At 35.0% G+C, this 24,151-nt stretch overlaps 3 protein-coding genes across 6 annotated transcripts; all 3 read right to left on the reverse strand.

Moving 5' to 3' along the window:
* Positions 1–9,303: 9,303 nt before the first annotated feature.
* Positions 9,304–11,488, reverse strand: LOC110739296 (ubiquitin-conjugating enzyme E2-17 kDa-like). Its single transcript, XM_021919764.1, has 4 exons — positions 11,223–11,488; positions 11,001–11,128; positions 10,722–10,826; positions 9,304–9,913 (listed from the first exon to the last, which is right to left on the reverse strand). The coding sequence occupies exons 1-4, from the start codon at positions 11,290–11,292 to the stop codon at positions 9,770–9,772; spliced, it is 447 nt and encodes a 148-aa protein (XP_021775456.1). The 5' UTR covers positions 11,293–11,488; the 3' UTR covers positions 9,304–9,769.
* A 919-nt stretch (positions 11,489–12,407) lies between these two features.
* On the reverse strand, positions 12,408–18,303 carry LOC110739270 (rac-like GTP-binding protein 5). Of its 4 annotated transcripts, none has more exons than XM_021919751.1 (8): positions 18,172–18,303; positions 17,813–18,027; positions 16,322–16,409; positions 16,131–16,240; positions 15,974–16,037; positions 13,216–13,280; positions 13,053–13,118; positions 12,408–12,966 (listed from the first exon to the last, which is right to left on the reverse strand). In XM_021919751.1, the coding sequence occupies exons 2-8, from the start codon at positions 17,909–17,911 to the stop codon at positions 12,862–12,864; spliced, it is 597 nt and encodes a 198-aa protein (XP_021775443.1). In that variant the 5' UTR covers positions 17,912–18,027; positions 18,172–18,303; the 3' UTR covers positions 12,408–12,861. The 4 variants fall into 4 exon arrangements, with proteins under 4 accessions (XP_021775443.1, XP_021775450.1, XP_021775435.1 ...); XM_021919758.1 differs by having other exon boundaries at positions 17,813–17,984; positions 18,172–18,299; XM_021919743.1 differs by having other exon boundaries at positions 17,813–18,065; positions 18,172–18,255.
* A 1,836-nt stretch (positions 18,304–20,139) lies between these two features.
* On the reverse strand, positions 20,140–23,871 carry LOC110739306 (protein MCM10 homolog). Its single transcript, XM_021919776.1, has 11 exons — positions 23,617–23,871; positions 23,206–23,386; positions 23,015–23,089; positions 22,684–22,921; positions 22,472–22,596; positions 21,855–21,888; positions 21,715–21,761; positions 21,191–21,328; positions 20,842–20,906; positions 20,679–20,751; positions 20,140–20,579 (listed from the first exon to the last, which is right to left on the reverse strand). The coding sequence occupies exons 1-11, from the start codon at positions 23,720–23,722 to the stop codon at positions 20,405–20,407; spliced, it is 1,257 nt and encodes a 418-aa protein (XP_021775468.1). The 5' UTR covers positions 23,723–23,871; the 3' UTR covers positions 20,140–20,404.
* Positions 23,872–24,151: the final 280 nt, after the last annotated feature.

Consider the following 24,151-nt stretch of genomic DNA (forward strand, 5'->3'; position numbering starts at 1 on the left):
AGAGAATACCATTCTAACCAATCATTGAAGGAAGTAATTTAAGCCAATACCTAAAATCTAACTAGACCTAAAAGGACTCTTAACCTACAAAAAGACTCTCTACACAAAGGCTTTGTGAAGATATCAGCAATTTGATCTTCACTTTTACAAAACAACATCTCCACCAATCCTTTTTCCACATTGTCTCTTAAAAAATGGTGTCTTATTTCAATGTGTTTTGTCTTGGAGTGTTGCACAGGATTCTTTGAAATATTGATTGCACTAGTGTTATCACAAAAAATAGGAACACTTTTATAAATAACACCAAAATCTTTCAGCTGGTTCCTTATCCACAGTAGCTGGGAACAACATGAAGCTGCAGCTATATATTCAGACTCTGCTGTGGATAGGGCCACTGAATTTTGCTTTTTAGAACCCCATGAAATTAGACAAGAGCCAAGAAAGTGTGCCATACCTGATGTGCTCTTTCTATCAACTAAGAAACCAGCATAATCTGCATCTGTGTATCCAATAAGATCAATGGTACTGCCTTTGGGGTACCACAATCCCAGATTTGCTGTTCCTACAAGATACCTAAGTATCCTTCTAACAGCCTTCAAGTGAGATTCCTTTGGATTGCTTTGAAACCTAGCACACAAACCAACAGAAAACACAATGTCAGGTCTACTAGCTGTTAGGTAAAGTAGAGAACCTATCATTCCTCTATAAAGAGAAGCTTCAACATCTTTTCCCTTAAGATCAGCATCTAATTTTGTAGATGGGGGAACAGGTGTATCATAAGCTTTGCTGTTCTCCATGCCGAATTTTTTCAGCAACTCTTTTAAGTACTTTTGTTGATGGATCATTATTCCATCATCCATTTGCTTAATCTGCAGCCCTAGGAAGAATCCTAGTTCTCCCATCATGCTCATTTCAAATTCACTCTGCATAAGATTAGCAAATTCATCACATAAAACCTGATTAGTAGCACCAAATAAAATATCGTCAACATAAATTTGTACTACAATCAAGTGTTTCCCCCTGGTTCTTATGAACAAGGTCTTGTCTACTGTTCCCCTCTTGTAATCATTTGCCATCAAGAAATTGGACAATCTTTCATACCAAGCCCTCGGAGCTTGTTTCAACCCATATAATGCTTTGTCCAACTTGTACACATGTTGGGGGAACAGTGCATCTTCAAAACCAGGTGGCTGCTCCACATATACTTCTTCCTTTAAATATCCATTGAGGAAGGCAGTCTTTACATCCATCTGAAACAGCTTAAAATTCATGTGAGCAGCATAAGCAATTAAAATCCTAATAGCCTCTAGCCTAGCTACTGGTGCAAACGTCTCATCATAGTCAATTCCTTCTTGTTGATTGTACCCTTGCACCACTAGCCTTGCTTTGTTTCTGACTATAGTACCAAGGTCATCTAACTTGTTTCTAAAGACCCATCTAGTGCCAATGACTGATCTTTCCTTGGGACGGGGAACCAGGTGCCAAACCTGGTTCCTCTGAAACTGATTTAACTCATCTTGCATAGCTAGTACCCAATCAGGATCAGTCAATGCCATTTTATAGTCAGTAGGCTCTACATTAGACAGGAAAGAATAGAAAGCACAAAAGTTTTGAAAAACATTTGTTCTCGTTTGAATCCCCTTATTTATATCACTAATTATTTGATCAGTGGGATGAGAAGATTGATATCTATAACTTTTAAAATTAAGACTGTTTTGTGCTTTCTCATTAAGTTGGGAACCAGCATGTTCATGGATCTCTCCTTCTTCTGAGGAGCCAGGAGGATTCACATTCATGCTGTTTCCTCTATCATTACTTACCTCAGGTTCAGGGGTGGTACCTTCTTCTGTTCCCCCTGAACTCATTACCTGTCTATTATTTGAGGAACCATCAGGACTTGGTTCCCCTTCAGAGTCCTCATTATCTTCATTTTCTTCTCTAGGCACTTCATCATTATCATCTGGTGGAGTATTTGGTATGCCTAGATCTGCTTGCACTTCATCCGTGGGACCAGTATACTGGTTCCCCGTGAAATCCATCAATCCAATCACTTCCTCAGGTTGTACCTGCGCAATCTCAGAAGACATGTTAAATTCATCAAAAATGACATGGACACTCTCCTCAACACGAAGAGTCCTTTTATTAAAGACTCTATATGCTTTGCTGTGAGAAGAGTATCCAAGGAAGATTCCCTCATCACTTCTAGGATCAAATTTATCAAGCTGGTCCTTCCCATTATTATGCACATAACATTTACATCCAAAAATGCGAAAGTATGTAATGTTGGGCTTTCGACCTTTAAGCAGTTCATAGGGAGTCTTATTTAACTTTGGTCTAATGAGACCTCTATTCAATATATAGCAAGCAGTGTCAACAGCTTCTCCCCAAAAACTCTTTGGGAGACCACTCTCAATGAGCATCGTCCTCGCCATCTCCTCAAGAGTTCTATTCTTCCTTTCTACAACACCATTTTGTTGAGGTGTTCTAGGGGCTGAGAAGTTGTGATTAACTCCATGTTCCCTACAATAATCAATAAAGTTAGCATTATCAAATTCAGTACCATGGTCTGATCTTACCGAGACCAGCTTGTGGGTGAGCTGGTTCTCCACTTGTTTCACCAATGTTACCCATTCTTCAAACGTTTCACCCTTTGTGTGTAACATCATTACCCAAGTGTACCTAGAATAATCATCAACCATAACACAGACATATCTATGACCTCTTCGACTTTGTACTCTCATGGGACCACACAAATCAATGTGTACAAGTTCGAAGGGTCTGCTGGTACTCAAAACAGTTTTAGACTTAAAAGAAATTTTGACCTGTTTCCCCCTTACACATTCAGAACAAACTTTATCAGCTTCATACTTAATGTTAGGAAGGCCTACAACTAAGTCACGTGTTTTAAGTTTGTTTAGAAGTGTTAGGCTAGCATGTCCAAACCTCTTATGCCAAATCCATTGATTATTGTCAGAAACAGCTCTCAAACAGATGGACTTGTCTTGAGGGATTTTATCTAAGAAGGTGATGTAAACATCATGCTTCCTGGTTCCCTCACATACAAGTTCTCCTGTTTGTGAGTTAACTATGTGACATAGGTTGGCTTGAAACTCAACTATATTACCTTTGTCACATAATTGAGAAATACTCAAGAGATTATGTTGCAAGCCTTCAACATAATAAACATCATCTATTGCGTTAGAAAGTGTCTTACCAACCTTACCTAAACCAGTGATGGTTCCCTTGCTGTTATCCCCAAAGGTGACACTTCCTCCATCAAAGGCCACTAGTGAAAGGAATTGATCTTTATCCCCGGACATGTGTCTTGAGCAACCACTGTCCAAATACCAATAGGTGTCTCCCTTCACTTTAGCCTGCAAGAGCAAATCAAACATTAGTTTTAGGAACCCAAACATACTTGGGTCCCTTTTCAACAACATTAACATCTTGTTGATCCTTTCTTCTCCACACATATTTTACACCCTTGCTGTTCTTATTAGCACTAATTTTCTTAGCTGGACATTCATGTATCTTATTTCCATTTTTACCACAATGAAAACACACATGCATCTCTTTAGTCATGACATACTTGCCTCGTTGATATTCTTTGATCCAGGTGGTTTCTCTGGGAGACCAGTTAGTCCTGGTTCTCTGTCTAGTATAACCAAGACCAACTTTTCCTCTGTTTCCTCTTGATGAAGTCAGGTAATTTAAGGATTCTTGAGCATTCAATAATTTGTTCACATGTCTATGACTATCATTAAGTTCTTTTTCTCTGGTTTCAAGTGTTTTAGTTAACAATTCATTTTTCTCTTTAAGAAAATCAAAGTTACTTTTTAAAGCTTCGAATTGTAGATTAAGCTTTGAAACCATAGAGTCAATAGACATGTCAACAACCACTGGTTGCTTGTCCTTTTTCAGTTGATTGATTTCCGCATGCAAATCACAAATATTACTTTCATACTTATCAATCGTATTACTGACATCTACACTGGTACCTGTAGGGGAAACAGTGAACTGTGCAGCTTTAAGTGAAGCAATTTCCTTGTGAGAGTTTTCCAGGTTGTAAGCCAATGTTTCAAAGGCCTTCAACAAGGAAGTTCTAGTACACGAATTTGCTTTACTTATAGCTACTGAAAAATCAAGAGTATCACTAGTGGTTGATAAGTCTCTAGGGAACCAGGAGGTCAGATCCTCTTCACCATCAATTGGTTCAAACGATCTTTCCTTTTCTAGTTCCACTTTACACTTGTCCAATTCAACCTCTAGTTCTACTACTTGATTTTTTAGTTCATAACAGACTCCTTCTAGATGATCACAACTAGCAATAGCAATATTACATTCACCACGTTTTTCTTTTAATTCTCTTTTGCAAGTTATGTATGTTTCACTTAGTTTATAGCATTCATCTAGTAAGGAATCAATACAAGCAAGCATATTTTCTCTATCATATTCATGCATATCTTCTCTAATTTGCTCTAAGCTTACCTTGCGTTCATGTAGTACATCCTTCTTTGCCATAAAGCATTTGTTGAATGTACTGGTTCCCCCTCTGGTTCCTGGACCAGTGCTGTTTTCCTTGATGTTTGTAAAGGCAGTTAGGCAAACATCTGAGTTGGGTGATCCTTCTTCTTCATCTGACCCTGAGTCAGAGTCTCCCCACATGGAAGCTATCATGGCATTCTTGTATGCTTGTTTATCTCCGGATTTAGACTGTTTGTCATTCCACTTAGGACAATCTCGAATAAGATGTCCTTTTTCTCCACACTTGAAACATCCTGTAGAAGAAGAATTAGAGTTAGATTTTTTATAGTTTTTAAAATGCTTACCTTTGAAATTCTTTCTTTGATCTCGAAGAGATCTCTCAAATCTTTTTGCAATCATGCTAATTTCATCTTCATCATCTTCTACTGTTCCCTTAAGCGCCATGCCTCTTGCTGGTTCCTTCTCAGACTTAGAGTCAATCAGCATCTCATGAGTCATAAGGGAACCAATCAGCTGTTCCAGAGACAAGGTAGACAGATCCTTTGCTTCATATACTGCTGTTACCTTGGCTGTCCATGCATCTGTTAAACTACGCAATAATTTTATCACAAGATCCTCGTCAGATAAATTTTTACCAAGAGATCTAAGATCATTTACAATAGTCATAAACCTACGAAAGCAATCATTGATTTTTTCATTTTTATTCATGGCAAACAATTCATATTTAGACATGATTAAATCAATTTTAGATCGTTTTACCTCACTGGTTCCCTCAAACGCAAGTTCAAGGGTGTCCCATATCTCCTTAGCACTACTGCAGCCAGATATACGATTTGTTTCGGTCTCACCTATTGCTTGTTGTAGTATTGACATTGCCTTAGCATTCTTCTCCAGCAACTTGTAATCAGCAGTGACCAATTCGCTATCTTTCTTGGGAACCTGGTTCCCCTCAACATCTGTCTTGAGAATGATATTTGGACCATTTTTAACTACGAGCCAGCATTCATAATCAATACCCATGATAACATTCTGGATCCTGTTCTTCCACCAAGCATAATTATTTCCATTAAACTTGGGTGACTTGTTGTCATAACCGATTGCACTTAATTCTTGAGTACTCATTCTTAACTCCTCTAGATGTTATTCTTTCGAGAAGCTTAGGCTCTGATACCAATTGAAGGTTCAATGGGCACTCAAGAGGGGGGGGGGGGGTGAATTGAGTGTTAAGTAATCGTTGGCTAATTTTGCTTCTTTTCGAATTATGTGTGAGGAACCAGTTGTGCTGGTTCCCGTACGCAGCGGAATATAAATAAGCAATAAAGAAGACAACAAATTTAACGAGGTTCAGCCAACTCAGGCCTACGTCCTCCTATCCTAAGTTCTTTATTAATCTACTCCGAAAAACAAAGACAAAGAACACTCTGCTGTTTCCCTACTCCGGGAACCAGCAAACCCCACACTCTACTCCGAGTGTGCTCTCGACTTACACTCGTAAGCCCAATGTGTTTGAACTCACAAACACTCACCCAGCCTTTAACCCCTTTGTTAAAGACTCAATACAAGAATCAAGAACTCTCCTTTGATCTCACTTCTACGAAGCTAATTAAGAGAAAAAGTTTAAGTACTAGAATGCTCTTGTATATAACTTGATGAATGGGATTAGTGCTTAAGTATATGCTCTAAAATAATTGCTCTTTTAATTTCTGGAGAGGCACACGAAATATGTGAAATAAGATGAGTTTATATAAGCTTAGATTCCTAAAACCTAGTTTCCTTAAATCACACAATCTTAGAGAATAAGATATATTGTAATTTTAGGAAAGTATTTATCTTATTTGATTTAATCACAAAGATAGAATCAATTAAGATAAATACTCCTAGTTTTTAGGTAACCAAGAATATTTCATCTTATTTCCAGCTGCACAAAATATTTTCAAAATAATCTTTTCGAAAAAATCTTTTTGTAAAATCTTTTTCCAAAACGGCAGCTCGAATATTTCGTACAGTGAACCTGGTTCCCCAACCTGGTTCCCTGAATTGAAACATGTTATGAAACCTGTTCCAACTTTGTACCAGATTTCATATCATACTTCAATATACTTTTAAGCACTTATATAACCCAAACATGCAAGCATACTACGGAGCATATTACATGAAAACCTAGATAAAATATTAAAGCATAAATCGTCTTTTCTTCATGTAATCTTCAAGACTTGAATCTTCCTTGAATACTTCTATTATGAGCAAACAATCTTTCTTCGAAATATCTTCGAAAGGCTTCTATGCTCCAAGTCTTGGAATCAACTCAACTACTGCACATGTAACATGGTTAATGCACAATAGAGAGTATGTGACTGCTTTTCCGCATAGCAGTCAAGGAAACGGTTCATACTGGTTCCCCACCAGTACATAGCACATTTATCATCTAACTGTTTCCTGTATATAGATAAGTTAGTTCAATAGATAACTCATATAATCAATAACTTATCTAGGGAAACAGTGTTCTATTATAGCTGGTTCCAACCAACTGTTTTCAACACTTATTAAAACCTGTTTCCCATAGCTGTTTGTCATCATTCAAAACCATCATTCAAAACCTAAGGGACTCAACAAGGCTAATAAAGAATACTAAGAGTACTAGCGTTACTATACAATGTTGGTGTCAATGACTGTTTATGCATCATAATCATAATTAAGAGGGATCTTTTGTTGTGTTCAACACGGTAGTATACATATAGCACTTCACGTGAGAGATAAATTGAAAATGATGGCCCTCAGATCAGGGTTAACAAATGTGTTGATTACGAGTTATAGTTGGTTAAATTTAAGGTCCTAAGGTAGAGATCATTTGTTGTCTTTAACGTTAGAGGCTAGATGAGTGGTAGGCCAGGTGGTCGTGGAAACATTGATATGTAGTGATTGGAGCGAGGAATGGAGAAAAAGAAAAAAATGATACGAGTAGGATTCTTTTTAATATGTATTAATAAAATAGTAATCGTGTATACCCTAAAGTTCTAGTGATTAAGGGTTTGTTTACATTTACTGAACCGAGCTGAATTAAAGTGAACTGATTGGAGGTTGAACTGAACTGAACTGAGCTGAAATGAATATATTATGAGAGAAGGAAATTAGGAGCTGAATTGAATTGAACTGAGCTGAACTGAATTGGAGCTGAATTGAAATTAAACTGAAGTGAACAGTCACTAAATTTAATTATGAACAGTAGTATATCTTCTACAAGAATTAGATAATGCATGCCTTTTGCTCCATATCATTGTATCAACTTTCCACCGTGAAAAAAAAAAAAAAAAAAAAAAAACTTTCCACCGTGATAAAATTTGAGTCACGGATGACACAATAACCACATATATATATAAAGATTAGTAATTTGGTGAGAAACGTGAAGAGCTTGCTCATCTGCTTGAGGATCCATCCACGGCAAGTTCCACAATATGTGAATATTTATATATAATACAAAGGTGTTAGGTTGTTGCTTTTAATGAAATATCTCTTATCTAACTAATAGAGAAGTTAAACCACAACTATTCAAAACCTCTATTTTCAAAAACTATACACGTACTCACACTAAATTTAAAATTGTCTTTAAAGCTATATACTCCGTATACATTAGCGTGAATACGAATATACGATCTAATGCTTTATCAAATAAAATTTATGAAACCTTAAGAAAAAGGAGACTATTAATTCCGTACGTAATATTAGATTTGGCATACTTTTCCCAATTGTATACTAACGCATTTACTCCATATTATATTACTCAAGCAACGCATGTGGTTCAAGTATAGCATGTATATTTCAATGTTAGTATATTAGTGTACAATACCTCCGCATATAAATGGAACAACAATAAAATACGCGGTTGTATTCTAAGATAACAATTGAATTCATTTATTGTACCAATTTTAATTTTATCCTCACAAATATATGCTAATAAATTTTAGCATGATATGTACTATACTATAGATTGATATGATGAGGACCAAGCAAATCTTTAATCTGGCCGGTGATATGTCTAGGACATACAATATATTGGGAGTACGTATGAAGCATTGACGACGTAATAATTGCAATTGAAGTGTAAGTTGAATAATTTGATGATACTACTTTTGTTCAAGTGGATGAAATCTCACGTAATGTACATTTACATTTATTTATATGCATGCATGCTTGTTAAAGGATCGGAAATAATTGTATTGATTGATGAGTGTGAGGCCATAATTCGTTAACTCCTCAATTTGAAGTAACAATCAACTAACTTAAGAATCTCAACGTGTTAAGAATTGGAAATTTTTGTGTAATTATATTGAAGCTAAGGATCTTGACCCCCAACTACATATCCCAAACACTGCATGCACGCTAATCAATATATTTAGTTATTTCTATTAAATAACATCGCTTTTGACTTTCAAATTGTATTGATTTTAATATTTACTTCATAGATTTGGTGGTAACGTTTTTCACATATAATAATGCATAAGTTAAACCATTGATATCATTAAATTATCGATAAGTTTTTTTACAAAATTTATTTTTATACTTTTCAAGACTACTTTGATTATAATCTCTCTCACAATGTATTGAAAGACATTGTGTAAGTACTTGTGTAATAATAGCTTGAACTTGAAGAGTGAAAATCTTTAATGAATAAAAAGGAAGGGAGCATCAATCATGAGGTGATTTGTGTAAAATGAAGAAAAAGAATGATGACAATGAAAATCATTCACCAAATAATCACTTTTTGCACAAAGGAAAGTTGTATTGGAGAATTAAGGATCATTCAATATTGGAAACTTGATATGATTGAACAAACATTCCACTTTATTTGTTTCAAGGACATCACTAGGACAATGAAAAAGCTTAAACTTCTCAACAATACTCAAGGCTAAAGATTATGAACTTTCATAGCGAATAAGGATATCAAATTAAAAAACGCTTCACATTTTTTGTAGCCTAAATAATACATACTATTGATAAGTTATGCTATTTGAGCTCTTCATTTCACCTAATTTAAAGTATCTTTGTCTGACAATTGGGCACGTAGATACCAATTATCCTAACAAAACAATTTTATTGATACACGTTTGGCTGAATGGTTTGTGTGGTGCCTCCAGTAATTGTATACTCCAAATGAGTTACAAATTCATAATTAGTTTTAGATTTCAGAAAATATAAATTTCGGAATAATTTTTTTAGCCTTGACATTATTTACTCAGGTTTATTAGAGAAAATAATCTGTTAAACTAATGTCAAGGCTAAACAAGGCTCAGACCATTGCATACTTCTGAGTCCAGCTATGAGCCATGGTTTCGTATGCAGTTCGATCAGTCTTGTACAAGTGAGCAAACTCTGGAACCAATGGATCATCTGGATTTGGATCCGTCAGCAGAGAACATATTGACAGCAGAACCTACACAACAATTGCCAACAATATTTATGGCTAATTCTTACAAAAAAAAAAAAAAACAGAACAAAAATACAAACTATATTACAAATCAAAGAAATAAGAGGTGTAAGTAAATGAGTTCAGATGAAATAGTAGTCAAGTACCTAAATCTAATACAAACAATATCAAATCAATACCCTTTCTTTATGGTCGTCTGTTTATTGAAAACATAGGGTCAAACCAAAGCTTAATCCACACATTTCACTAAACATTATGGTTTGTCTTAATTATAACTACTATGGACTATTGACTGTCAGCTGTGAAATTTTCTTCATGGAGGCGTATGTACCAAGCATGGTTAAAAAGATTGAAGTTGTTACAAGAACATGCTTATTTGATGAACCTGAAGTAGGTGAAAGATTAAGTCAGCGGTTACAGAATCATGTAAGAAGTTTTACTGGTGTAATGAAATTATTTGTTTGTTGTAAAAGCAGATTTGCATTATTTTTTTCCCTATATTAATGGGTCTGTAAGAGTGTAAGGGGTTAGAGAAACTATCATAACATCCAAAGAATGAATGAAAAACAGAGAAGAAAGGAGCATGGTACTGAAATCTTGGAAAGAGCAGCTTTGAAAGCTAGTAGAATAAGTGCATCAGAAATTTTAGAATTGCACAAATATGACAAGGCTTGTTTTGAACCTATGTTACTCAGACTATTTCACTTCAAGTACCCGTGTCAAATTCTCAACGCTAAAGAGTAAATATTAATGGGTATATGTTATATTTCATGCATATGTATTTTGTCAGAAAAAAAATAACAGGGACGATAACCTTGGATATGGTGAGTGCAGGGCTCCATTGCTCCTTTAGTATATCAAGGCAAATACTCCCATTGCTATTAATATTTGGATGGAATACCTTCGTCTTAAAGGCTACCTGCAGATATATTTTATAACATTAAGCTCGTGGTAACAATAACTATTATTGTACATCAGAAATGAAATTTAATACCCTGTACTTAAATTCGAGAAATATGTAATGAAATAGTAATATACTTCGTATATGAATTATGAAATGAAATAATAAAATACTCGTATATATATGAATTACCTTAGGAGGCTTGAAGGGATAATCGGGTGGAAAATGGATGTTCACGAGGAAAACACCTCCTGCATAAGGACTCTCGTTTGGACCATAAATTGTTGCTTGCCAATGGAACATATCTTGTGCAATTGGACCTATATTTGTCACCAACTAATTAGATTAAAACGACGAAAATAAACCCGAAAAAGATTAATGAATTAGAATTTCATATGTCATATTTTTGATTACCTGCACTGCAAGAACTAGGTGGATCTCTTTCCAGTTCCTTGAGCTCCTTTACAATTCTTCTAGATGCCATTTCGAGTTTTCTAACACAAAAAACTGCAAAATAATAATAATTCAAGACTCTAATAATAATAATAATAATAATAATAATTCAATGCATTTGAAGTTTATAAGAGAAATGTGGTAATGGAGATGATGTAAGGAAAAGTGTCACAGCTTCTGTTTACACAACTGAAAGTGGGCATAGAACAAATTCCAGAAAAAGAAAGGAACAAGGAAAGAATCCAACTAGCAAAACTTTATAGCACACCTTCTAAATTGGCACTAATAAAGTATAAAGAGGTGCGAACAAGCTGTTGATTACTTGATTTACATGTTCGGCAAAACTAACTTTTGTAGCATTTGTTAGCTGTAACAGTGGTTGTTAATGGTAACAATTGTTGATTATTGTACGTGTTTAGCATAACTAGCTATTGAAATAGAATCATGATTTTATTTAAAAAGAATAAAGGCTATCTTGCTTAAGCTAAATACACTCATAATTTTTAAACACGGTTCTAAAATAGTTCTCATACCTGAATAATAATATCTAACAAATTGAAATTGAATTTCGAAATGTCATTTAGTTATAAAACAATAACCTTGAGAGGTAAAAAATACAGTTGGAGAATAGAGCATACTTTTAATACAGTGTTCACCACATCATGAATAAAGAAGTATGGCTGTTCTAAGTATTTTTAGCCAAGCATTTCTCTAGGAATCTTGGACTAATTACTGGACATGGACTACGGAAGTGAAGCATCAGATCTCCTTGCATAACCAATTCAAAAGAGAAAATCCCATCAACTCGATGAATCTTTTCTTTTTATCATTGGTCCTAACAGAGGTTTCATCTGCAACTTTGCCAGTGGAATACGGGCTAGACAGTCCCTATCCAGAATCATCGGGGATAAGAGTAACTTCGCCAGTGAATTACAGAACGAACACCCTCCAGAAGAACACATTAGCCAAGCCAAGTTGCTCGGAATCTTCATTTCACCTCATAAGACTAGTACAGATACACTGACCACATCATTTTAGACCAAAATCATGAATATCTTAGTCTGCAATGCAAAAGGAATTCAACAAGACAAGCAAATATAAGCAATGTAAGTCAGAAATCAATCATGAGAATTTGAATCTTAACACTTGGACAAAAACTCACATTGGACACATGTACCCGAGTTTTAGTAACATTGCACATAAGCATGCAAGCAACCAAACCAGAGGGGCTAAGATTTCTTAAATGTTTCCAAGTTACAATTGAACATATAATACAACCAAATGCAATATTGTATGTATAAGCCTCTTAAAGCTTAGTTTACACACTTCTATTACTACATCCTCATAAAACACACAAATTTTACACAGAACTCTTGTCTCTCTGGTTTAGAAACATAGAGTGAATAATGATATACATATTACAACAAATTTGATTAACGAATCCACCACCTGATACTGCTAATAAGAGCGAGAGCCCCTCAGTTCTGTCAGTCAAACTATTAGCATCTAAAGAACATCCCACTACTCTAATATGATGATAGATGAGTAGGAAAATGTAACAGAAACTGGTAAGTGGACTTCTTAAGCCAATATCTCCTTGTTATAATATTGAACAGCCTTTCTGAGACTTTCGCTTCTTTCTCTTCTTCTGCTTTGGTGGCTGGAGGACAACTTTGATTGCAGCATCAAACACAGCCTTTATGTTCTGCAATCAAAAACCAGTCGCAAGACATGTCAATAAAAGGTTCAGAACACTTCAATACGCAAGATTATGAAAGCATGAAACAATACCTGCTGTGTTTTTGCACTACACTCAATATAAGCGGCTGCTCCAATCTGCTTTTTCAGATCTTCTCCCTTAAAAAATTTATTGAAACATGGACATCCTTGTTAAAAAAAGATCAGACAACCGGCAACTAAGAGATTTGATACAGCGTAGACATCATCTATTTACCTGAGCTGTTGTGATCGGCACTGCACCAGGATGGTCTAGAAAAAATTGCTTATCATCTCGAAGATCTGGGAAAATAAAGAAACAGAGAAAAAACCCAAGTTAGGATGCATTAGAAGTGGACCAAATCAAAAAAGGCCCACAGATAGATGAAGTGAATTCTGAAATCTTCCCCCTTCATGTAACCTTACTGGCAAGATGTTTTAGCCTATACGGGGGTACACGCATGTGTCAAGTGTCATTCATGACCATCTCTGGCAGCATATTGAGTTGAAAAATACTAGTATGGCACTATTATGATTTCTAAAACTAAATTTGTTCTCTTTGGAGATTGACTTGTCCTTGCTACAATACACTCTCATGTGTGATTGGTGTGTGCCTGGTATCATTCCTGTAGGGTGGTAGCTTATTATTTGTTCCACCAGGATATTAAGTTAAATTTAAATTGCTATACTGAATTCAAAATTAGCTCTGCCCTTGCCACAATACACTTTCTCAAAAGGTTAGCTTCAATCACATCCAAAAGTGACATCAAATCTCTTTCCCTACCCCACAAACAAACAAACAAAAAAAAAAAAAAAAAAAAAAAAATCTCAAACCCTAAAACAACAAGTTCCTTACTTTGTTACACTCCAATAATCACTCAGCTTTAGAATTGACATCTCTTGATTCCATGTTAAACAGAGCAGTATATGGTGGGATCATCCCAGCTTCCCCATTATGAATTATGAAGAGGGAAAAGACCACATAATGACATTAGTCAACTATTCAGTGGAATCAAATATTGATCCTCCTGGGCCCTGGCAAAGTTGCGTCACAAAACTCAAGTTTTCCAGGGATGGTACGTAAGACATTAAACCACAAAGCTTATATTTCCTCTTTGCTCCAAATCACTTCAAAATTTGCACAGCTGTACATAGCAAAATATGAAATTGAGCTCCAAGTTCCCCCTTCCTATAAATTTTCCATTAGATAAATTTTCATCATTATACATTTTAAGCTATCGTTACAAGTTTCCAAGGCAGTATTCGACCTTTTTGCTTGATGCAATAGCAATGACATTCTCACTATTTCCTTAATTTTTCATTTGCTCTACAAAAAACCACATTTTCACGCATAAAACTTAAGAAGTAATCCGAATTTTCTAATAAAGATCAGTGACCAATTAGCTAGCAAAGCAACTCAGAAAACAGAAAGAAGTATTGTTAACTTTCTATTCACTTTGATCAAAGATGATAAACAATCACCAGTTCATCACAACCGAAGCAATTAGGCTTTGTAGATCATATCATGTTCATAGGAAAGGTGTCTAGGTGAGAAGGACTGCCTCAAAGGTCAAAGCAACTCATAGGTCCATATAGCTTCCAGCTGTTCACATTAATCCTCAGTTTGTTTTCTCTGAGTTGATGCCATCAAAGGTCATCACTCTAATCTCTAAGTATGAGGAATGAAAATACATGCAAACACTAAACAAATCACATGTGCCAACATGATCCGCAATATGGGGAAAGACTAGTGACTTAGCCTAAGGGGAAGGGTAGTCTAATTAAGTAAGCTAGCACCTTAGCAGTAGCTTGAGAAACAAGAGGAGGGCAGTGAGTTAGTCTACATATAGAGGAGTTCAGGAAAACAGAAAGCATGTTGAATATTGATGATAATTTTGTGTTGGTTGAATAGTGATGCTTTCCTTCAGAATTTTTACTGCCACTCTGCAAGAAGCCATTGGGGGTTCTCATAGGCAATGTTTACAATCTTCAAAATAGGAGACCACTTGTGAAGAAGACATTCCTAAAGGTGTACAAAACCAATACCCCCCCCCCCCATAATCTATTTCCTTTTCTGAGATAAATGTCATAAATCAACCTCACACAGGTATCATATACTGCCTCAATGGCCTTTAGATGATGGGTGGGAGGTTCTACTATAAAGGCCTCAAAGTATAACTACAAGCACGAATTATCTCCATAAGGCATAAGCTATTAAGAGTAGTGTCAAAATAACCAATATGGATACAGAGCAATCCAAGGGGTCTACAGTAGCCCAGGAAAACTCCATCTGGTCCCCCCACCCCCTAGTTTGAGCAGAAACTTAGCATTGAAAATGAAAATGATCCCTTAATTTTTACTCTTATGTTTGGTTGCTAATGCTAGAGGAAAAACGATGGGAGAAACCTAAATTTTTGGATCAAACCATTGCTTACAACAGTTAAGAGGGTGCTTGGAAATCAAGCGGAATTCATAACTTCTATCAAGACTTTCATATTTCCCTCCTTTCCCTACAATAAACTTATATTGAGGATCACAAATTTTTTTGGAATGTTTACCTATCCCCATACAGTCCACAAAAGACTTTCCTCTTAACTCTTTCAAGTTCAACTACAACTTGTTCTTCCCATTGTTTTATAATTTCATATAGCTTTGTTTAGGAAAAATTCAATACTTTAACAATCATTATTTGAGTTTCCAGACCCCAACCACCTACTTAAATAGAGGATATAGTTGGACATATTAAGCAATCTTCATTGACAGATACAAAACTGTTCTTTTGCGATACTCAACAAAAATAATTGTCAACTCATTTATATAACAATGGTCCAATAGCAAGCTAATCCCCCCCCCCAAATTCAAATTAAAGTGATACTGGACAAGAAATATGACCATGTGTCATTGTTGTAGAGTAAAAACAAAGAAAAGAAGCACAAGATAGAGAAACAGGCAATACAAGATATATTATAATCTGCGGACAAGTTATAGCATTATACCTAGCTTTGTTCCAACAAGAATAATTGGCACACCGGGAGCATAATGCCTCAATTCAGGAATCCACTGAAATTTATTAGACAAAGGAGACAAACATCAAGAGGATGCACTCTGAACTCTGGAGATTATCTTACAAATACTATTAATAAGATATCTTACTTTCTTCGAAACGTTTTCATAACTGGCTTTGCTGATAAGAGAAAATGCAAGAAGGAATACATCTGCCCCTCTATAGCTCAATGGTCTCAGTCTATTGTAATCTTCCTGACCTGTGATAAAATAAACCAAAGATCAGAACATATTCACCAAACATTCCATCAAAATGGAGAGATAGCACACCGCAGACATACCAGCAGTATCCCACAACCCTAGATTTACTGTGCTCCCATCTACTACCACATTGGCGCTGAAATTGTCAAACACTGTTGGTACATAATCCTGATCAAGTGAGGAAGGAGACAAATATTAAAAACATCTTTTCATAGCATTCATGGAACAAAGAAGACTGTCTACTCGACGCATGGAAACATTATACTGTAAATCCAACAGGAAAAAAAAAAAAAAGGTTTTTGAAAATTTGGCAACTGGCTTCATCTGTACAGAACAGAGGATATACAAACACAATCTAAGTGCATATGCTTCCTTGAGAAGAATAAGCAGTATCCCAGATAGACAATTAAGAAGAGCAAGATCAACCTCCAATCCACCCCACTCCACACCCAGGTAAAAAAACCAAAAATTAAAAGAGTTACTGCAACTATTCTGTCTATACTAGTAAGTTGTAACATCCAAACAACAAGACTACGTTGTACCATGCAAGTGTAATATGCGAATTAGATAATTTAACTAGTTCAACTCTTTCAAAATTTCCAGAGACTTGGTGGTTGCAGTTTGGTGCTCAGCTTTTGCTCAAAGGGACGCCACATTCATAAAGAGACTCCCTTTAGTTTAATTAAGACAGCGAGTTTCCAAGCAGCTACTTCACAAATGCCCTTCACAAAAGACCACAAGGGCCAAGTTGAAGCCTACTTGACAATTGTTCCACTTCAGAATTCAGATTATCTGGCTCTTAAGTTTTTATGTAACAAATGACATGATACATAAAAGCAATAGATAGCTCGAGTGTACTAATACCAAGCATTGTGCACCTAAATAATTTTTGTCACCTAAACTTTGTCAATTGACTATCTTTAACATCGTGCAAAATATTATCTAGCAATCAACGACCAAACTCCAACGAACCAAATCTCAATTATATCCCTATATCTCCAATGAGAAATCATAACCACAACTATTCTAACATGGTAGGCAAAATATTAGAGCAACTTACGGGTAATAAGGGCTAAACAATAAAGACTTAGGGTTTCGAACAAATTCAGGAACGAAAAAAAGCTACCATTTTCACTACTAAGATTAACCACCTACTGACCTACTACATTGTCATTCCTCATACAACAAGTAACCGATCTTCGAAACTAAGGCCTTTTCCTCAAGAAGATCAATGCACAACCCAGATGACAAAGAATCCCATAACAATCAAACTACCACAAGGGTGATTCAACTAGCTTAACAGCTAAAATTAACACTGTCTTAATCTGATCATAGTTTTAGTGAAAATATATAAATTTAATTGCAATGAACAAGCATCTCAGCAAAATTGCGATGAAAATAAAAATTAATTAATAATAATTGAAAAAAAAAATCATAAAAACCCATGAAAGAAAAACACAGAAAATTGAAACCCATGAAACTCAAAATACAAATTTAAGGAAATTCAAAAAAATAAGTGAAATAAAAAAATAAATTAAATAAAACAATTAAATAAAAGAGAGAAAACTTACAGTGGGGAAAGTGTTGCTGGTGTAAGAAATGAGCATACAAGTTTTTCCGACGGCTCCGTCGCCGACGGTGACACACTTTATGAACCTAGAAGCACTCATCCAATTACCGGCGCCGGAAAACTCAAAAACGGCGTCGTAAAACTCCTTTAGTTGCTGCTGTTAATTTCAAATGCTTTTGAAATTGAAGGGTACTTTGCTTTAGTTTATCATCAAATCTAGACGCATTTTTTTTTTTTTACAAAAAAAATTAAAGCTTGAAAAATGGTCAAAAGCGACGAAGAAAAAGTGTCAATGAAGTAGAAGCAGCAGTTAACATTTGAAGAGAGAGAAAGAGAAAGATAGAGAGAGAAAGAGTTTACCTTTGGAATTTGGAGTTTTGAGGGATTATGAGAGTATTGAAGAAGAAGACAGATATTCACAACTTAAATTTATTTATTTATTAAATTAATTTTGTACAACAAGAACAAAAAAAATTAAATAAAGTTGGCTTCTTTAATTTGCTTTTTGTATGTGAGGTCTTCAAATATTGGACCCAACCCAACTCACCCACCAATAAGCTACCCACTCCAATTATATAACACACTTGAACCAACCCATTTCTAGATTTTGAATTTGAATTTTTGATTTCATATCTATTAAAGTTGAAGGATTTGGTTTTCTTTTCAAATACTTTGGAGGGATGGGGATCTTTAATTCTTGGACATATATGGATAGATGCATATGTGATATGATTTTGATTTTTTTTTTACCTAGAATTAATGTATATTGGTTGACATGTATAGTTTTAATACTTTGCTGATGTAATACTTATAACTAATATAATAAAGTAGTGAGCTTAAATTTTATGTAAATCGGTAAGAGAGTTATATGTCAATGTCCATGCCTAGTTCATCTCTTAATTATCAATTTTTTTTCCTTCGAGAATTTAGATTACCACTTGAGTTTTGAGGAGTGGTATTGAGTGTAAATAGACATTTATGAAGAAAATACAAGTTTGTGAATGAGATTGCATTATCAATGCTATGGACCAAATCATTGCACTTACAACAATAGGTTAGCATTAAATATATTCTTAGAAGAGTATTGAGATAAAAAAAATTTATGACAATAATATGTATTTGTCAATGCTATTAAATGTTACTCTATACTTCATTAAACTTCTTGCTCATACCTAGTGATTTTGTCTAGCATCATCTAATGCTAGAATGCCTAGAAAAGACATTTGAGTGCAAAATTATGAAACTAGTAACTTCATATAAAATAATACCTAATGCTTTAAAGTCAACCTAACACACATTATGTATAACGTAGTTTAAAGACTACAAGTAGACTTTAATGTTAAGGTTAGATGGAAAGTAACAACTAACATGAATAAATAATGAAGCATATTATGGAGTATTAATCAAGAAATATTACATTCATTACTTAACAATTTAACAGAGAGTAAAATACTACCACTGAGATTATAGATATGTGGCGTTAGTTCATCATATTATATGCCTTATTTATGAAGCGAAGATCGAATTTCGATTTGCAAAAGTATGAGGAATCTTGACTTTTAAGAACTCTAACCAAGCTTATTATAGTATTAGACTATTAGTCATATGTACTGTATGAATATAGGTTAAATTTAGGTATCATTTAAATTGCAACACAACAAATTTGCATAATTAAACTAATTAGGTCAGCGACATCATAACTTCATTTGTCATATTAGATTAATATTTTCTAGGTTATGTTGTCACTCCCTAGTAGAGAAGCATGTAAGGGAAATAATAGTAATTCATTTATACATTTAACTTTAATGATTAAAACCTACTCGTACAAATTGATGATGAAATATACAAAAATAAGGTTATAACAAATTAACAACAAAACAAATGTAATTTTTAGATAATATTGCTATTCGGTACAATATTTAGAATAGTACTATATCAAAATGACAAAAATTAATAGTCAAAGTTGAAAAATATCACAGTAATCATTTTGACTTACAAAATGAGTAATTCGTACAGAACATAATTTTAAGACATGGATGGATGAATATTATGTAGTGTAAAAATGACAAGTAGTTTGGCACTATTCAAATTTAGAAATATTGATTGGAAAATAATCATTTTTGAGATTATGTAGTAAAAATGACAAAAGGAGATAACAAAGAGAAAGGGGGGGGGGGGTGGTGAAAGTTTTGTCATGCAACAAGAAACAATATGGTTAGGGGTTGTCTTCCCTTCTTTCCACCTCTTGCTGTGAAAACATGAAATGAAGCTTACTCTTTTGCTTAACATCTTTTCAAAGTTTCATTCATCTTCAAGACTTCATACACAAAAACACAATGCACACTTCAGAATAATTTACTACTGAAATTAGTACCCCAACTGTGGCACATACAATCATCCTTTTGAAATTTCAAAATTTTTATCTCAAAAAGTTCCTTCAGAAGTTCAGTTTTTTTTACATAGATTACTTCTTTCAGGTGTCAATCTTAGACTATGATGCCAAGAATGAATTCTGCTTCCACTTCATTGACTAATGAGTATATTAGGTCAACCATAACTGGGGTACGTAGTGCTACTCTGTCTTTGCTACTACTTACAGTACAAAACAATCGTCCTCTGAACTGACATATTCTAATTCAATCATCTTATTTGTGGTCTCCTTGAGCTTCTGAGATGAGATCTTCCTTGGCTCCGGTCTCACTCTTTTTGAATCTGGTAGTGAATTTTTTTGCGCGACAGATGAGCCTGAAATTGATGTGGGCAGTGACCTGAAAAGTGAGCAAATCCCTTAGATCCATGTACGAAAAGAGGCAAGAGCTGGCAGAAAACTGTACAAAGCTTAATTAGTTAGATGGTTCCTTCTGTACCTTTTCATTGAGCCAACCTTCACTTGGTTTTTCTGAGCATTTTCACTTTTTGCTGTTTTTGCACTCATACTGACTGCAAGTGCAAGGAAAAGATGAAGCAAATTAGAGAAACTGTAAGCATGTAGACTTCCAAGTACGAGAGAATTGAGGAAGATCACAAAACCTGTAATTTCATTGAGAAATCGTATCCCTTGGGAGTGCGAATTTGTCGTCACGTGACCTGCATTGCTGTTCAATTAAAGAGAAATAAGTTCTTTGCATATTTTGGTGTTACTAAACTGCAATAACCCTTTAAGCAATATAGTTGCTTAAGGATTTTTAATTGTCAAATTTTTTCCCTCTATGTGCAGCAAGGGAAAAAAATCAAGTGTTTAAAATCCCCCCTATGATTGTCATATGCGATGAGGCAGAGTGAATTGAGTACAAAAAATGATTATTACAGTGAACATTTATAGTCTTATGATGCAAAAGAATATATAAGAGACAGATGCAATTTGGCCAACTTTTAATACCTCAAGGCTTTCTTTAATCCATCAACAGACAACACCTTTGAAGATTTAGACTTTTTTCTATTCGCTTTGTCTGCCATTGGATCAAACATATAAACTCCTTCTGGTTGACGTGGATTCCTGAAAGCCGTTCTTAGATTCCTAAAAGAAAAAACTTATTAGTGCTGAATATAAGCAAGGAAATAGTGCTCATACCATTAGGCATTCCCAATCCCTTCAGTAGCAAAAAATAAAAGGGTTTCAGAGACGCACAAAGAAGGTAGCTGAGCCAGATTCATCAGTCAAACAATATATGGAGTAATTTAATTTGGGCAAGCAAGTTAGTTTCCTTATATTGAAGATGGATAGCTGCTATCTCTTATACACAGAATTGTGACCATAAGTCAGATGAAAGAAGTAAAGCGCAAATTTGAAAATGTTACAGGAGATTCATCTTCTCAAATGAAGAGAGAACTCAGCTCTAGTTAGTTTGTTAAACGGGAAAACTCCTCATATGGCAAGGAAAGTTATGCAAGAACTCAGCTTACCCTCCTTTGAGCTCACCACGTTGAACAGTATATTTCTCTGATGTTTTCTGCATGAAGAGTTCCATAAAATCAATTAAGAATTACTCAATTCTGTAGATTAATGTAAAAAAATTCAGTCCATATTTACAGCTCAAACTTACCACTCTATGGAAGCTGCAGTATATTCCAAGGCGTCTGAAATCACAGAAGAAGAAATTGATGTTCACACTTTGTATGCTAATTAACAGTATCAAATTCAATAGCAAATCAAAGTGACTTAACCCACTGTTTGGTAAAGAACATTTAGCAAAACAGGTAAAGAGTGAAGCTCAAAAGGTTTACGAGTTTTATATGCAAAAGAAGGCAACCACATAACATACAATTTAAAAACTGAACTTCTTCCTTATCATGAGTAATGCCATACTGACAATTTTAAAATCTAAGCTCCATAACGGTGATTGGAGATAAGTGCAGGGCCTTGTATACTCATTTAGATAGCATGAAGCAAGAGGCTCCTACAACCCTTATGTTTTAAAAGCCCGATTACAAGAGAATTCATTTCATAGACCAATCATCTGTTTACCCTATAAGGTTAGTGTATAAATCATGCATATAGTGAAACTAAGGAGCAACATAAGCTAATAAATTCTCTAGGTGGAACCATAAACAGAGAAGACAATATAAATTAAGGCTGAAGCAGGTCATTCATATACGCATAACAAAACAGCTAAGAAACAACATCCTTGGTCATTGCTGTCACGGAGGAGAGGCAACATACTTGTTTACTACAATTGAACAACGCACACCATCTTTCCTCCGTCCTTTGCAAACTCCATAATCAATAGAAGTACCAATCTTCAAGATTTGATTTGTATTAAAAACACTCAATTGGAAACCCGGACCCTGCAAACACAAAAATTCAAACAAACTCATAAACTAATAAACTTAACAATGATAGAAGCTATCCATTTGCAAATGACAGTTTCATACAGAAGAATCTTTGCGAACACCGGCATTGAAGAAGGCAAAAACTGTTGAAGCTGTCTCTTTGCTGTGTTGCTTGTAAGCATCACCAAACAAGAAAACAGTTACAAGCTGCCCATCCAAACACCCAATCTTCCATATGCTATAGCTCTTCCCAGTAGAGCTGGTCTTCGGACTTCCCTTTTCGGTTAAAACACCAACAGTTGCCCAACTACCTGATAGAGTGTCCCCTTTAATCACATTCCTATTAACACCAACACATCAACATCCAAAGTTAGCAGCTTCTTCAGACACAATGATGCCTAATACTCAATCATTCTCTAGTTAAAGGGATTACTTTATGGTAGACAATCGGACAAATCGAATATCCGAAAACTGGTTGCTCAGCTCTGCTGACGAAATCACTTGATTCCTGTATCAACCCTCACAAAAAAAGGGTCAATTTTTTTCCCTAAAATTGTTCATAATTAATCCAAATGACCAGAAATCATCAAAATACTAGTTGGGGGCATCCAAGAATAAGCATACCGGATTCGAAGACCAGAAAATTTTTCAACATCAAGATCAGTTGGCTTCTTTGATTGATTTGATTTGAAAGCCTTCGTGGCAGTTTCAACATCATAATCCATACAATCCTCAACAGCAGTCTTGAAGGCAGACAAGTCCACATTTCCACTTGGCCGTCGCACTTCATCGTCTGATTGATACCCTGCAAAATTACACTCATTTAAGCGATGCTCATATAAATATTAATTGAATGAAAAATAAAAACCCTAAAATCAGAATGCCTGCCAAGTGTTTGTGTAAATGAAAAATTGAAGCAGAACATGTGCAAATCTCAAATACCCATAAATAAAGGAAGAAAAATTATAATTTGGTTGAAGAAAACAGTGATATAATCGAATTTAACAGAAATTGATTGAAAGAAAGATTGATTACCAAGGGATCTGGGGTGGGAAGAAGACGGAGAAGAAGGAGGGGTTTCAATAACACGATCTTGAAGAGAGAGAAGGAGATCGAGGTCATCTTGATTCTCAGTTGACATCGTTGCTGCTTCTTCTTAAGAAATTCTTAAACGATTTCCCGAAAAAAATTGAAACTTTAGATAGTTGCTGGTTTTAATGGTGATAATTTTGCAGAAATTGGAGGGAGAATTCATGTTCGGCGGGATTTTTGAAAACGATGAAAAAATTAGGGCACTTTGACTAATGACTATACTAATACTAGATTACTAGTAATGTGCAACTGTGCAACACCAACGGTCCCATTGACCCCATAATAAATCACAAGCGCATAAGTCATAACAAGCTAAGGCTCAAGTAAAGACGTTAAAAAACTAATACAAGTATACAACCGACTCAAATTCAATCTATTTGAAAATACCCTATTCAAATTTAGACTCACATAAACACAATAATTTAACATGACTCAACTTTTAAATACACGCAACCTAACCTGATCAACCTTACTAAAC

Source organism: Chenopodium quinoa, unplaced genomic scaffold (genome assembly GCF_001683475.1).
Source record: "Chenopodium quinoa cultivar QQ74 unplaced genomic scaffold, ASM168347v1, whole genome shotgun sequence".
NCBI lineage: Eukaryota > Viridiplantae > Streptophyta > Magnoliopsida > Caryophyllales > Amaranthaceae > Chenopodium > Chenopodium quinoa.